General features: G+C 45.5%; 1 protein-coding gene across 18 annotated transcripts in view; it reads right to left on the bottom strand.

Moving 5' to 3' along the window:
- The window catches only part of SFI1 (SFI1 centrin binding protein), a 126,639-nt gene that overhangs the window by 70,673 nt on the left and 39,153 nt on the right, over positions 1-16,813 (bottom strand). For all 18 annotated transcript variants that reach the window (XR_004442397.1, XR_004442399.1, XR_004442398.1 and 15 more), the window contains 2 exons: positions 5,695-5,805; positions 1,682-1,776 (listed from right to left, as the gene is read on the bottom strand). Coding sequence is in view for 13 of the 18 variants with exons in the window: in XM_033233302.1 (XP_033089193.1) it covers positions 1,682-1,776; positions 5,695-5,805 (206 nt within the window). In the remaining 5 variants the exon portion in view is untranslated. The remainder of the gene's footprint in view (positions 1-1,681; positions 1,777-5,694; positions 5,806-16,813) is intronic.

The raw sequence follows: 16,813 nt of genomic DNA, 5'->3' as shown, positions 1-16,813 counted from the left end.
GGTAAGAGCTTCTCACACTTTGGGAATACAGACAGGGGAAAGACCACTGGGCTAGGGGAGATCAAGGAAAGCTACACATTTAAATGGGCCTGAAGGAAGAACTACAGGGACAAAGATAGAGATAAGGAAGTGCACATCCAGTGTGTCAAGGGCAGAAGGTGTGAAGACCTTGTATGACATACCAAGCAGGGTTGACTTTACGTAAAGGAGTGACATGATCTTATCTAAGTCTTACCACTCTTGTAGCTATGTGTACAGTGAGAAGTAGGAAAAAATAAATGAGGAAGATTAATGAAGAGGTACTTATAAGACTCTGGGAAGCCGGGCGCGGTGGCTCAAGCCTGTAATCCCAGCACTTTGGGAGGCCGAGACGGGCGGACCACAAGGTCAGGAGATCGAGACCATCCTGGCTAACACAGTGAAACCCCGTCTCTACTAAAAAATACAAAAAACTAGCCGGGCGAGGTGGCGGGCGCCTGTAGTCCCAGCTATTTGGGAGGCTGAGGCAGGAGAATGGCTTGAACCCGGGAGGCGGAGCTTGCAGTGAGCTGAGATCCGGCCACTGCACTCCAGCCCGAGCGAGACTCCGTCTCAAAAAAAAAAAAAAAAAAAGCGGCCGGGCGCGGTGGCTCAAGCCTGTAATCCCAGCACTTTGGGAGGCCGAGATGGGCGGATCATGAGGTCAGGAGATCGAGACCATCCTGGCTAACATGGTGAAACCCCGTCTCTACTAAAAAAAATACAAAAACTAGCCGAGCGAGGTGGCGGCGCCTGTAGTCCCAGCTCCTCGGGAGGCTGAGGCAGGAGAATGGCGTAAACCCGGGAGGTGGAGCTTGCAGTGAGCTGAGATCCGGCCACTGCACTCCAGTCCGGGCGACAGAGCGAGACTCCGCCTCAAAAAAAAAAAAAAAAAAAAAAAAGACTCTGGGAAAATGATGAGGATTACTCTTAGGAAGTAGCCATGCAAATATGACTGCAAGCGATGCCTCAGAGGGCCATCTTAAAAGATTTGGTCAGTGATGACATGAGGCATGAGGAATGGACACTATTCCTAAGTAAGTCTTCTTAGACAGGAAAAGTCAAAGGAACTGCAGGTGTAAGTGGAAAGGGAATTGACAGGTTGTACTTGTGACTTGCAGAGTTTGAGGTACCTTTAGGACATGCTGCTGCTAATGCAGTCTGTATTATCATTTTGAAACTCCATGTCTTTTCCCTTAGACTCTCCACATGTTTCACAGAGAAACCAGACTCTGACCAGAGCTAAAGTGGCCACAGTATCATTAAGGGACAACTTGAGCAAAGCAGATCAACAAAGAGCACTGCAGCTCTGCTCCAGAGTCTCTGCACAACTTGACACAGCAAGATAGACGGCAGCCCCAGGCGCCACAGGAGAGTCCCAGCCAGCACACTGAACCAGCAGGCCAGGAACAGCCAGTTCACACAAATTCTGATTAAGTGAGCTTTAAGCGCTCAAACCACGCCATACGGAGAAAACCACAGGGATGCAATCGTACAGGTGCCCACTCAAGAGATCACACTTTCTGAAAAATATGAAAGAGAATCAAACAAATCTTCCTTAGACCTAGTTATTTTCTCTCTGAGACAATGTGCTTGTCCTTCCTATGACGTTCTGCACAGTAAATGTGGGCATCTTCTTCATACATGGACTTCTTTTTCTCACCATGAACCTCCGCTCTGATGTACTTGTTCCTCATCTCCTGCTGCTGACGTACGTAGGTCTTCCAGGTCTGGAACATCAGGTTATACAGGTAATACCTGAGGACCCAAAAAAAGCAAACGACATTTCTTTAAAATAAAACAACAGGCCGGGCGCGGTGGCTGACACTTATAATCCTAGCATTTTCTTTTTTTTTTTTTTTTTTTGAGACGGAGTCTTGCTTAGTCGCCCAGGCTGGAGTGCGGCAGCGCGATCTCGACTCACTGCAAGCTCCGCCTCCCGGGTACACGCCATTCTCCTGCCTCAGTCTCCTGCGTAGCCGGGACTACAGGCGCCTGCCACTGTGCCCAGCTAATTTTTTTGTATTTTTAGTAGAGATGGGGTTTCTCCATGTTAGCCAGGATGGTCTCGATCTCCTGACCTCGTGATCGGCCCGTCTCGGCCTCCCAAAGTGCTGGGATTACAGGCGTGAGCCACCGCGCCTGGCCAGTCCTAGCACTTTCAGAGGCCGAGACAAGGAGTTCAAGAACAGCCTGGCCAATATGGTGAAACCCCATCTCTACTAAAAATACAAAAATTAGCAGGGTGTGGTGGCATTACAGGCTGGATGCCTGTAATCCCAGCTATTCCGGAGGCTGAGGCAGGAGAATCACTTGAACTCAGGAGGTAGAGGTTGCAGTGAGCCGAGATTGCGCCACTGCACTCAGCCTGAACAACAGAGCAAGATTCTGTCTCAAAAAACAAACAACAGCAAAACAACTCCTAATCCAATACACCAAGTCTGTTCTATACTCAGAAGAAATTTACATTGACACTTCTGATTTAAAAAAAAAAAAAAAAAACCCATATCTGCACCAAAGCTAAAATTTCATTTCCCACAATCACAATGAACTCTATTCTCTTTGAGGAAGAGTCATTCTCCATACCTTAAAGTGTCACTGAGGAAGCAAAGGCTTGACTGCTCCAAGAATAAGTTCACTTTCATCATCCACAAATTCATGATGTTTGGGACAGGCAGAGTAGCTCACACCTGTAATCTCAGCACTCTGGGAGGCCGAAGCAGGCAGATTACCTGAGGTTGGGAGTTCGAGACCAGCCTGGTCAACATGGTGAAACCCTGTCTTTACTAAAAATATAAAAATTAGCCACACGTAGTGGCATGTGCCTGTAGTCTCAGCTACTCAGAAGGCTGAGGCAGGAGAATCGCTTGAACCCGGGAGGCAGTGGTTGCAGTGAGCCGAGATTGCTCTACTGCACTCCAGCATGGGTGACACCAAGACTCTGTCTCAAATTAAAAAAAAAAAAAAAAAAAAAAATCCATGATGTTGGAAAGACAATCTTGTCTTTTTTTTTTTTTTTTTTTTTAAACACAGGGTCTCACTCTGTCACCTAGGCTGGAGTGCAGTAATGTGAACATGGCTCACTGTAGCCTTGAGCCCTCCCTGGGCTCAGGTACTCCTCCTACCTTGGCCTCCGAGTAGCTAGGACTACAGGAACACACCACCACTCCTGGCTAATTTTTGTATTTTTTTGTAGAGGGGGCTTTTGCCATGTTCCCTAGGCTGGTCTCAAACTCCTGGGCTCAAGTGATCTCTTGCCCCGGCCTCCTAAAGTGCTAGGATTACAGGTGTTAGCTACGATGCCTGGCCGACAGTCCCATCTTAATTATCTTAACTATCCACACTATAAAAAACATCACTTCTCGTTTGCACTACCACATGGTCATTGACGCCTTTTCCTTCTTCTTGATACATACGCCATACATTTTAAGACTTTCATCTCTTCATATTTTCCTAGTTTTAAATATTTTATTAACATTCATTTTAAAAAGTTTTTTCTTTTTTTGAGACAGAGTCTCACTCTGTCGCCCAGGCTGGAGTGCAGTGGCATGATCTCAGCTCACTGCAACCTCCGACTCCTTGGTTCAAGCAATTCTTCTGCCTCAGCCTCCCGAGTGGCTGGGGACTACAGGCACATGCCACCATGCCCAGCTAATTTTTTTATTTTTTTATTTTCATTTTTTGGAGACAGAGTCTTGCTTTGTTGCCCAGGCTGGAGTGCAGTGGTATGATCTCGACTTACTGCAGTCTCTGCCTCCTGAGTTCAATGAATTTTCCGGTCTCAACCTCCCAAATAGCTGGGACTACAGGCGCATGCCGCCACGCCCGGCTAATGCCTTTTGTATTTTCATTGAGATGGGGTTTCCACTGTGTTGCCCAGGCTGGAATTTTTGTATTTTTTTTTTTTTTTTAATAGAGACAAGGTTTCATCAGTGTTGGCCAGGCTGGTCTCGAACTCCTAACCTCAAGTGATCCACCCGCCTCAGCCTCCCAAAGTACTGGGATTACAGGAGTGAGCCACCACACTCGGCCTTCCCCATATATTCACTACTGTAATTCCTAGGCCTTGATTTCATATTCTATCTGCTTATTAAAACAACTCAGTGTATCTATATTTTAATCTGAAATATCCATAAATCAGAACTCTTGCTCCAAAGAACCTAGACAAAGAAATTACTACAGTAAGAGTTAATACCATTTTAAATACACAGTCTATAAGAAACGACATTCAGATTTTTAAAAAAGGTCTGAAAATGTGTATTTGATATAATAATTTTCAATTGTTCCTTTCCCCTTCACTTATCCCCGGGAATGTGAATGTCAAGGATTAAGAGTTTTTTCCTTTCTTTTCTTCTGTGTGTGTGTGTGTGTGTGTGTCTGTGTGTGTCAGGATCTAGCTCTGTTGCCCAGGCTGGAGTGAGTGGCACAATCTCAGCTCACTGCAATCTCTGCCTCCCGGGCTCAAGCAATCCTTCTGCCTCAGCCTCCCAAGTAGTTGAGACCACAGGCGCACACCCCTACACCCTGCTGGTATTCTGTACTTTTTGGTAGAGATGGGGTTACATCATGTTGCTAAGGCTGGTCTCAAACTCTTGCGCTTAAGTGATCCACCTACCTTGGCATTCCAAAGTGCCAGGATTACAGGGCCTGGCCTCTATTTTCTTAACATTCTATGTTGGGCATATATTTTCTCCCACAATCAATGTAAATTAGAACAACTCATTATTTTTAAAACAGGGCCAGGTATGGTGGTTCATGCCTGTAATCCCAGCACTTTGGGAGGCCAAGGCGGGAGGATCACCTGAGGTCAGGAGATTGAGATCAGACTGACCAACATGGAGAAACCTCATCTCTACTAAAAATACAAAATTATTGTATATAATAATTTTGGGCATGGTGGCACATGCCTGTAATCTCAGCTACTAGGGAGGCTGAGGCAGGAGAATCGCTTGAACACAGGGGGCGGAGGTTGCAGTGAGCCACTGCACTCCAGCCTGGGCAACAAGAGTAAGACTCCATCTCAAAAAAACAAAACAAAAAAAATAGGCCAGGCGCAGTGGCTCACGCCTGTAATCACAGCACTTTGGGAGGCCAAGGCGGGCAGATCATCTGAAGTCAGGAGTTCGAGACCAGCCCAGTCAACATGATGTAACCCTGTCTCTACTAAAACTACAAAAATTAGCTGGGCATGGTGGCGCATGCCAGTAATCCCAACTATTCGGGAGACTGAGGCAGGAGAATTGCTTGAACCTAGGAGGTGGAGGTTGCAGTGAGCCAAGATCGTGCCACAGCTCTCCAGCCTGGGCAACAGAGTGAGACTCTGTCTTAAAACAAACAACAAAAAAAAACTCAGAATACTTTCAGAATTAGAAATTATATAGAAATGAAAATCGGTGGGAAAATCCCATTTAAACTATTAGCATAACCAACAGATACTAGTTACCTGAATTAGAGGTGTGGGAGGTGTGTGTGTATGTGTGTCTGTGTGCACGTGCCCAGCATGTGCATACATGCTTGGGTTTAATTTGGAACTTTGATCTTGCTAACTCTAAAAATGATTTGAAGAAAAACCAAAAGTGATCCAAAGTTTGCTTCTTTTGACCATAAACATGCCAACACATAATCATCTGATAATGTGCATCAGTAAAACTGAAGGAGTATAACACGAAACCTGACCTGTAGTGACAGTCAGCTCGAACACAGAGTTTCCACTCATGATGGAAAACCCACCACTCTTCTTTCCATTCTTCGAAGACCTTCCGTAGTAATCGCTGCTCATAGTAAAATCTAGGGAAATACAAAAAAATCATATATATATATGATGATGTTGGAGCTAACATCTCTTTCCAAATCACAGTTTCATATTGTTGCCTTCTCACAAAAAAGTATGGCCGGGCGCAGTGGCTCACACCTGTAATCCCAGCACTTTGGGAGGCCGAGGCGGGCGGATCACGAGGTCAGGAAATCAAGACCATCCTGGCTAACATGGTGAAACCCCATCTCTACTAAAAACAAACAAACAAACAAAAAATGAAAACACCAGCCGGGCGCAGTGCCTCACGCCTGTAATCCCAGTACTTTGGGAGGCCAAGGCGGGTGGATCACAAGGTCAAGAGATCAAGACCATCCTGGCCAACACGGTGAAACCCCATCTCTACTAAAAATGCAAAAATTACCTGGGCATGGTAGCATGCGCCTGTAGTCCCAGCTACTCAGGAGGCTGAGGCAGGAGAACTGCTTGAATCCGGGAGGCAGAGGTTGCAGTGAGCTGAGACTGCGCCACTGCACTCCAGCCTGGTGACAGAGCAAGACTCTGTCTCGAAGAACAAAAAGTAAACACCAAGATAGATTAAAAATAGAGGCCAGGCATGGTGACTTATGCCTGTAATCCAAACGCTTTGAGAGGTCAAAGTGGGAGGACTGCTTGAGGCCAGGAGTTCAAGACCAACCTCGGCAACATAGCAAGACTCCATCTAGGGCTGAAGTGGTAGTTTATGGCTGTAATCCCAGCACTTTGGGAGGCTGAGACAGTTGGATTGCTGGAGTTCAGGACTAGGCTGGGTGACATGGTGAAATCCAGTCTCTACAAAAAATAAAAAATTAGCCAGGCATAGTGCAGGCATGCTCTTGTAGTCCCAGCTACCTGGGAGGCTGAAGTGGGAGGATCACTTGAACCCAGAAGGCAGACGTTCCAGTGAACTGAGATTGCACCACTGCACTCCAGCCTGGGCGAAAGAGTAAGAGCCTGTCTCAAATACAAGGAAAAAAAAAAAAGGCCGGACACGGTGGCTCACACCTGCAATCCCAGCACTTTGGGAGGCTGAAGCGGGTGGATCACAAAGTCAGGAATTCGAGACAAGACTGGCTGGCATAGTAAAACCCTATCTCTACTAAAAATACAAAAATTAGCTGGGCATGGTGGTACATGCCTGTAGTCCCAGCTACTCGGGAGGCTGAGGCAGGAGAATTGCTTGAACCCGGGAGGCAGAGGTTGTGGTGAGCCGAGATCGAGTCCCTTGCACTCCAACCTGGGCAACAGAGTGAGACTTTGTCTCAAAAAAAAAAAAAATAAATAAGATAGAATAAAATAAAATAAAACATTCCATCTCTACCCAAAAAATAAAAATAAAAAAATTTGTGACGATGTCTCACTATATTACCCAAGCTGTTCTCAAACTCTTGGGCTCAAGCGATACTCTCACCTGAGCCTCCAAAGTGCTGGGATTACACACATGAGCCACTGTACCCAGCTCTGCAATTTTTTTTTTTTTTTTTTTTGAGACGGAGTTTTGCTCTTGTTGCCCAGGTTGGAGTGCAATGGTGTGATCTCTGCTCACCGCAATCTCTGCCTCCTGGCTTCCAGTGATTCCCCTGCCTCAGCCTCCTGAGTAGCTGGGATTACAGGCATGCGCCACCACGCCCAGCTAATTTTGTATTTTTAGTAGAGACAGAGTTTCTCCATGCTGGTCAGGCTGGTCTCGTCTCAAACTCCTGACCTCAGGTGATCCGCTTACCTCGGCCTCCCAAAGTGCTGGGATTACAGGCTTCAGTCATCACGTCCGGCCCCCTCAAAATTTTTTTAGTTAGCCAAGTATGGAGGCATGCACCTGTGGCCCCAGCTATTCCAGAGGCTTAGGTGGGAGGATAGCTTGAGCCCCAGAGGTCAAGGCTGCAGTGAGCTGTGAATGTGTCACTGCACTCTGGTCTGGGCAACAGAGCGAGATCTTATCTCTTAAACAATCAAAAAAAACTTAAAAAGAGGGAAAATAGACATATTTGGCTTTTTCAGGTCAGAATCTCAGAGCTACTTAAACTAGAAATGAGGTTAAAAATTTTCTAATATTGGTTTTACTGATTAAAGATGTTAACATAAAAATCTGACTTTTTTTTGGAGACAGGGTCTCGCCCTGTTGCCCTGGCTGGAATGCAGTGGTGCAGTCACGGCTCACTGCAGCCTTGACATCCTAGGCTCAAGTGATCCTTTCACCTCAGCCTCCCAAGTAGCTGTGACTACAGACATGCTCCACTACTACGCCTGGTTAATTTTTTATTTTTTGTAGAGGCAGGGTTTCACTATGCTACCCTAGCTAGTCTTGAACTCCTGAGCTCAGGTGATCCTCCTCCCTTGGTCTCCCAAAATCTGACTTTTCAAATACCATAAAGTGAATTGAAAATTACTATTTTTAATTTTTTTATTCACCAGAATGAAAAATATTTTTATTACTAAAAAGTAGGAATGCCTTATTCACAAACATATGAAATTAAAGTTATAAAATAAGTAAATGCCTAATAATATTCCTAGTACTTAACAGGAACATAGGATATGAATTTAGCTGAAATCTGAAGAGGGGAGTTATAACAGCAGCAAAAGATGAGTAAGAGAAATTAGTCAGGAAAAAGGTAATAAGGAACACAGAAGAGCAGTGACAGATGGTGTTGATTTTTAAAAATTTTTTTTGAAACAGTCTTGCTCTGTCACCCAAGTTGGAGGGCAGTGGCATGATCTCTGCTCACTGTAATCTCCACCTCATGGGTTCAAGTTATGCTCGTGCCTCAGTCTCTCGAGTAGCTGTAACTCCAGGCATATGCCACCCAACCGAGATAATTTTTTGTATTTCAGTAGAGACAAGTTTTCACCATGTTGCCCAGGCTGGTCTCACGCTCCTGAGCTCAGACAATCTGCTCACCTTGGCCTCCCAAAGTGCTGGGATTACAAGCATAAGCCACTGCACTGGCCTGTCAATCACTTTGAATTTCTTTTCATGGTTCTGCAGGTTACTAACATGTTGCTCCTCCTAACCCACTCATAGTTTTGTTTTAATTTGAGACAGAGTCTCGCTCTGTTGCCCAGGCTGGAGTGCAGTGGCACGATCTCAGCTCACTCCAAGCTCCGTCTCCCAGGTTCAAACGATTCTCCTGCTTCAGCCTCCTGAGTAGCTGGGACTACAGGCGCATGCCACCACACCCAGCTAATTTTTGTACTTTTAGTAAAGATGGGCTTTTGCCATAATGGCCAGGCTGGTCTCGAACTCCTGAGCTCGGGTGGTCCACTGGCCTCAGCCTCCCAAAGTGCTGGCATTACAGGCGTGAGCCACTGAGCTCAATTCCACTCACGATTTTTAAAAACTAGCTTACAAAGACATACATAAGGGAATTCACCTCACTATTGCTTATAATAATAACAAGAGAAGAATGAAACACCACAAATACCCATCAAAAGAGGACAGGTTAATAATACAATTCAATCAATGCCATGCGCTCATTTTCTATGAATGAAGCGGACCTAAGAGTACTGAAGGGACAGATGCCTCAGAAAGTGATTCGGTGAAAAAATAAAGTCACTGCATGGTATGTATAATATGGTATGTTTTTTAAAAAATTAGGTCAGGCACAGTGGCTCACATCTGTAATCGAAGTTCTTTGGGAGGCCAAGGCAGGCAGATCACTTGAGGTCAGGAGTTTGAGACCAGCCTGGCCAACATGGCGAAACCTACCAAAAATACAAAAATTAGCTGGGCATGGTGGTGCATGCCTGTAGTCTCAGCTACTTGGGAGGCTGAGGCACAAGAATTGCTTCAACCCAGGAGGTGGAGGTTGCAGTAAGCTGAGATCAGGCCACTGCACTCCAGCCTGGCTGACAGAGCGAGATTCTGTCTCAATGAATGAATGAATAAATAAACAATAGTATTTATATATATATATATATTTTTTGAGACAGAGCTTCCCTCTTGTTGCCCAGTCTAGAGTGCAATGGCACGATCTCAGTTCACTGCAACCTCCACCTCCTGGGTTCAAGTGATTCTCCTTCCTAAGCCTCCCATGTAGCTGAGATTACAGGCATACACGGCCACGCCCAGCTAATTTTTGTATTTTTAGTAGAGACAGGGTTTCACCACATTGGCCAGGCTGGGCTTGAACTCCTGACCTCAGGTGATCTTACTGCCTCAGCCTCCTAAAGTGCTGGGATTACAAACATGTGCCACTGCACCCGGCCTAATTTTATGTATTTACAGCACCCGTATGTTGGAATACATCAAATATATACACACACACACATATACACACTTCTGTACATATAAACAAGCATGTGTGTATGCATACATAAATGATTATATCATACATATTAAAAGCCTGAAAAGACTCCAGAATATCAAACTAATGCCAGTGGTTCTCTCTTGGGGAGGGGGGGATTATAGGAGGCTGGCTCCTAAACTGTACATTTCTATAATATTTGAAAGATTGTAGAACAGATTCATTCACAATTCTTTTTCTTTTTTTTTTTTGAGACAGAGTCTTCTCTGTCTAGGCTAGAGTACAGTGAAGGCTGTACTCTAGGCTAGAGTACAGTGGCGCCATCTCGGCTCACTGCAACCTCTGCCTCCCGAGTTCAAGCAATTCTCCTGCCTCAGTCTCCTGAGTAACTGGGATAACAGGCACACGCCACCACGCCCAGCTAATTTTTGTATTTTTAGTAGAAATGGGGTTTCACCATGTTGGCCAGGCTGGTCTCGAACTTTTGACCTTGTGATCTGACTGCCTCGGCCTTCCAAAGTGCTGGGATTACAGGTGCAAGCCACTACGCCCAACCTACAATTCTAAAAAACTGTAATAAAAAGGAACCATTTGCACATGGTAAAATGAACATATCCATTTACCTCCTTCCATTCCCCATGACGCATTAAATAACAGCAAAGGTATTCAAAAAGGTGTAAGCCTATAAAGACCAAGAGAATAGGAGAAAGGGTGACAGCCAAGAGCTGTCAACAAATTTTAGTCAATTTTAGGCAAGAGAGTTGCAGATGAATCACCAGATAAAGGAGAGAACTAAGTGTCTTGTTGTGGGGGAAGAAGGGAGACAAGAAGCACCCACCTGGTGGCACAGGCCCCCCAGAAAGGGGTGGAAATGAGAAGTATCAGGAGACGAGGAGCTGTGGACTGAGATGAAAACACAGGATTGTTTGCAAGCCTGTGTGTCAGAAGCGGTTAGGCTCCTGGATCCCATTATTCACTCAAGCAGAGACTCAGGTATATCTCTGAAGAGGCGAGCCACAGGAGAACTGGACTCCAGAATACTAGGCAAAGCTTGGGAGATGGTCCTAGACCAAAAGTCTACATACTGAACAATGAGATCTACCATCCCTTTTCCTGCTTGCAGCCAAGCTTATAATTAACACCTTCGGCTGGACGCAGTGTCATGTTCGTAATCCCAGCACTTTGGGAGGCCAAGGTGGGTGGATCACTTGAGGGCAGTCCGAGACCAGCCTGGCCAACATGGCAAGACCTCCATCTCTACTAAAAATACAAATATTAGCCAGGCATGGCAGTGCATGCCCATGGTCTCAGCTACTTGGGAGGCTGAAGCAGGAGACTCGCATGAACCTGAGAGGTAGAGGTTGTAGTGAGCCGAGATCATACCACTGTACTCTAGCCTGGGTGACAGAGTAAGATTCTGTTTAAAAAAAAACAGAGGCTGGGCGCGGTGGCTCAAGCCTGTAATCCCAGCACTTTGGGAGGCCGAGACGGGCGGATCACGAGGTCAGGAGATCGAGACCATCCTGGCTAACACGGTGAAACGCCGTCTCTACTAAAAATACAAAAAAAACTAGCCGGGCGAGGTGGCGGGCGCCTGTAGTCCCAGCTACTCGGGAGGCTGAGGCAGGAGAATGGCGTAAACCCGGGAGGCGGAGCTTGCAGTGAGCTGAGATCTGGCCATTGCACTCCAGTCCGGGCGACAGAGCGAGACTCCACCTCAAAAAAAAAAAAAAAAAAACAACAACAAAAAAAAAACAGGAAAAAAAAAAACCTGTAGGCCGGGCGTGGTGGCTCACGCTTATAATCCCAGCACTTTGGGAGGTTGAGGTGGCTGGATCACAAGGTCAGGAGTTCGATACCAGCCTGGCCAAGAGGGTGAAACCTCGTCGCTACTAATAATATAAAAATTAGCCAGGCATGGTGGTGGGCACCTGTAATCCCAGCTACTCAAGAGGCTGAGGCAGGAGAATTGCTTGAACCTGGGAGGCAGAGGTTGCGGTAGTCAATCACGCCACTGCACTCCAGCCTGGGTGACAGAGCAAGACTCTGTCTCAAAAAAAAAAAAAAAATTAATTAATAAATACAAATTTAAAAATTTTGAAAATTACCACCTTCCGGGCGCCTGTAGTCCCAGCTACTCGGGAGGCTGAGGCAGGAGAATGGCGTAAACCCGGGAGGCGGAGCTTGCAGTGAGCTGAGATCCGGCCACTGCACTCCAGTCCGGAGACAGAGCGAGACTCCGCCTCAAAAAAAAAAAAAAAAAAAAAAAAGAAAATTACCACCTTCATCTCCATCCCACCCCATGCCAGAAGGAGTTGGAGGGTATCTCTTTTGTCTGGGGAAAACTGATCAACCTGAGGGAAAAGGCCGTCAGAGACACAGACAGCTAGATTCCCTGGTGAAATCTACCCCAAAGCCTACAGTGAAGCCTTCAAGTTGTAAGTCCTCATGCTTACATATAAAAGCTTCTGGCTGGGTGTGGTGGCTCACACCTGTAATCCCAGCACTTTGGGAGGCCGAGGTAAGGCAGATCACCTGAAGTCAGGAGTTTGAGACCAGCCTGACCAACGTGGTGAAACCCCATCTCTACTAAAAATTCAAAAAGTAGCCAGGCATGCTGGTGCATTGCATGCCTGTAATCCCAGCTACTTGGGAGGCTGAAGCAGGGGAATCAGAAAAGAAAAGAAAAAAGCTTCTAAAATTAGCTTTTTAGGGCCCTGCTGTTAAATATAAACAGACAATATAAGAATCTCTTGACATTTGAGGAAAGGCTCCAACATGACACAGTGACCAAAAACACAAAGAAAAAAGGATCTTAGAAGACACAAAGTGTAAGCAGATAAACATCTTTAAAAAAACCCACATTATCCTCAAAAAATTTTGGGCCTCCAGGATACTATTAAAAAGAAAGGAAACATGCAGAGAACAAAAGAAGCTTTTAGAAATTAAAAAGGGAACATGCAGAGAACAAAAACAAGCTCTTGGAAATTAAAAATATGACAGCAGAAATGAAAAAAAAAAACCTATAGGTGGCACAAAAAGTTGGTTGGTCTTGTAGGCCACGGTAAGGACTATGGGCTTTTACTTTCAGCAGGAAGCCACTGGAAGTTTGACAGAATGATGTGACTTGATTTACTCAGACTACCTACTGGGAAGATACTGACTAGGGGCAAGACAAGAAGCAGGAGACCAATGAGGAGTCACCGGAGTCACTTGAGGGCTCTCCCTCAGTGACTGGCTGGACCAGGTGGTAGCTACTAGAGGTCTGAAAAGTGGCTGGATTCTGAATGCATTTTGAAGGTTGAAGCAACATGATTTTGGCATTTGACATTTTAAATTGGGGTGTGAAAGAACACGAGGTGTGAAGGATGACTTCACTGTTTCTGACCTGAGCACTTGGAAGGATGGAGTTTCCCCTGAGAGGGGGAAGATGACGATTTCAAGTTTTGGACATACTATGGTGTGACACCCAGTGGAGTTGTCACGTATGTAAAAGTACAGAGTTTCAAGGCAGAGGTCTTGGCTGGGCATACGCATCTGAGAATCACTGTGAGATTTGACGAGATTTGATGAGATTTCGGTTGTGGGGCAGCTAGAGAAGCAGTGCAAAGACTAGGTGTTGGGGTATTTAGATGAGGAAGAAAACAAAGGAGGCAGTCAAAGAGGTAGGAAAAAAAACACAAGAGGATGGTAACTAGAAGCTGGGAGAAGAAAGGGATTCTAGAAGAAGGAAATGATGGACTCTCTAATGCTACCTGGTAGGTCAAGTTAAAGAAAGTTTAGGAATTCATCACTGACTGTAGTAAATTTAGTGACTTTAACAAAAACAGGAGAAATTAATCATGTGAAACACAGTAGAGGCTGCAGCAGTCAGGGACATTTCTGAAGTGAGGGTCTTTGATGTCTAGGTGCTACCCAAGCCATATATGAAGCTGCCTTAATATGTGAGTTGTGCCATTCACAGCTAAGTAGTCAGAAATCAATCTCATGAAGCCCACTAAGACTGAATACCCGCACCACAATTTTGACCTGTGGGCGTTGCCCCATGACTCCCACCAAAACCCATTAAGAAGCTGTGTCCTTAAGGACTGAAGAAAAATTATACTCTGGAGAAAAATAAAATGGAAACTGTACTTAAAAAAAAAATGGTTAAGGCTGGGTGCGGAGGCTCATGCTGTAATCCCAGCACTTTGGGAGGCTGAGGCAAGTGGATCATCTGAGGTTAGGAGTTCAAGACCAACCTAACCAACATGGTAAAACCCTGTATCTACTAAAAATACAAAAAATAGCCAGGCGTGGTGGCGCATGCCTGTAGTCCCAGCTATTTGGGAGGCTGAGACAGGAGAATTGCTTGAACCCAGGAGGCAAAAGTAGCAGTGAGCCAAGATCCCACCTTTGCACTCCAGCCTAGGCAACAAGAGCGAAACTCTGTCTCAAAAAAAAAAAACAACAACAAAAAACAATGCTAAAACATTAAGCACATAAAGGCATTATTCTGCAGTTTGTGGCATGACATTATTCCCGCCTAACACACCTAAAATTGAGAAATAAATAACTCAGTATGGAAAAAGACTAAAAACAAAGATCAGGATGCCCAGTGTTCCCCCAAGTAACAAAGAACCTACTTGATTTTTTTTTTTTTTTTTTTTGAGGCGGAGTCTCACTCTTGTCCCCGGGACTGGAGTGCAGTGGCCAGATCTCAGCTCACTGCAAGCTCCGCCTCCCAGGTTTACGCCATTCTCCTGCCTCAGCCTCCCGAGTAGCTGGGACTACAGGCGCCCGCCACCTCGCCCGGCTAGTTTTTGTATTTTTAGTAGAGACGGGGTTTCACCGTGTTAGCCAGGATGGTCTCGATCTCCTGACCTCGTGATCCGCCCGTCTCGGCCTCCCAAAGTGCTGGGATTACAGGCTTGAGCCACTGCGCCCGGCCGAACCTACTTGATTTTAACACATTGATATTTGATATTGATATATAGATATTGGAAAATAACTATCCCTTCACAAGTTTCTAAGTCAATGGAAACACAGTATCAAAATTCTAATTTCGGTAGCTGCTTAGAAAACAAATATTCTCACTCTATCATTCTGTAATTTGCAAAATTGAGGCCCACAGGCATAACTATCCTCAGATCAAATAATTAGCTAGGGCCTGGGTTACAACCAAAGCTCAGGTCTCCTTAATTCTAGTCCAATATTCTTTCCTCTACACCCTTTTTTTTTTTTTTTTTTGAGACAGAGTCTCGCTCTGTCGCCCAAGCTGGAGTGCAGTGGCCGGATCTCAGCTCACTGCAAGCTCCGCCTCCCAGGTTCACGTCATTCTCCTGCCTCAGCCTCCCGAGTAGCTGGGACTACAGGCGCCCGCCACCTCGCCCAGCTAGTTTTTTGTACTTTTTAGTAGAGACGGGGTTTCACTGTGTTAGCCAGGATGGTCTCGATCTCCTGACCTTGTGATCCGCCCGCCTCGGCCTCCCAAAGTGCTGGGATTACAGGCTTGAGCCACCGCGCCCGGCCAATGCAAATGTTTTAAAGCAGTGTAGCAGTGTTAGCTAGCAGTCACTGGCTAACCCAACACCCACGGCCAAGCCCTTTTTCTCATCAGTATCCACTACAGAGGCCAGAAAGATTTCTTTCCCAACCTCCCCTGTAGCTAAAGGTGGCCGGTGACAAAGCTCTGGCCAATGAGGCAGAAGCAGAATGCGGTGGGGAACTTCCAGGGAAGTTTTCTTTCCTGATAAAGAGATCAAAAGGACACCTCCCTTACCCCCACCTTCCTGTGTAAAGCTAGAACAGTCATCTTGCAACTACGAAGTGTCACCTATGAGGACAAAGGGCCAATGTGCTAAGGATGTTGAACTAGAAAGGTACTAGAAGCCTGAGCCTGAAACTACATGACTGAACAGTTGAAGCAATACCAGTAACTGCCAACCTCCAGATGGCTTGTTTAAAAAAAAAAGTAAATCCCCTCATGCCTGTAATCCTAATACTTTGGGAGGCTGAGGCAGGGAGGATCACTTAAGCACAGGAGTTCAAGACCAGCCTGGAAAACATAGTCTCTAAAAGTAAAAAAAAGTTAACAATTTTAAAAAAAAAAAAAAAAGAAAAAGCAAATCTCCATTTGTTTCAGCCATTGTTAGACTTTCTCTTAGAGTCAGTGTACTTCTAACATACAATCAGCATTTCCCAAGGACTCGGAAGGCATTATTTGAAATGAGGTTCCCAGTCATATATGGGTCAAATATCGATAAATAAAATTACGTAAAAAATGGATTTTAGGGCTGGGCATGCTGGCACATGCCTGTAATCCCAGCATTTTGGGAGGCCATGGCAGGTGGATCACCTGAGGTCAGGAGTTCAAGACCACCCTGGCCAAAATGGTGAAACCCCTTCTCTACTGAAAACACAAAAAATGAGCAGGGCGTGATGGTGTGCACCTTTAATCCCAGCTAACCAGGAGGCTGAGGCAGGAGAATTGCTTGAATCCAGAAAGTGGAGGTTGCAGTGAGCCAAGACTGTGCCACTGCACTCCAGCCTGAGCAACAAGAGCAAAATTCCGTCTCAAAAAAAAAACCAAAAACCAAAAACCAAAAAAACTAGATTTTAGGAAAATAGTGGAGGTAGCAACACAGTTTTCAATCTTTGGATCCCCAAGTAGCATCTGAGAAACCTAACAATAGGAGAACCCCAAAATAGCCAATGAGTAGTCATTGGAAGGTAGAGACGCCCAATTTGAGATGAGCAGCTGAAACTATGAGTTTTATCCTCT

Source organism: Trachypithecus francoisi, unplaced genomic scaffold (genome assembly GCF_009764315.1).
Source record: "Trachypithecus francoisi isolate TF-2019V2 unplaced genomic scaffold, Tfra_2.0 Lachesis_group14, whole genome shotgun sequence".
NCBI lineage: Eukaryota > Metazoa > Chordata > Mammalia > Primates > Cercopithecidae > Trachypithecus > Trachypithecus francoisi.
The sequence above is the reverse complement of the archived record's forward strand: the minus strand, read 5'-3'. Positions and strand labels throughout refer to the sequence as shown.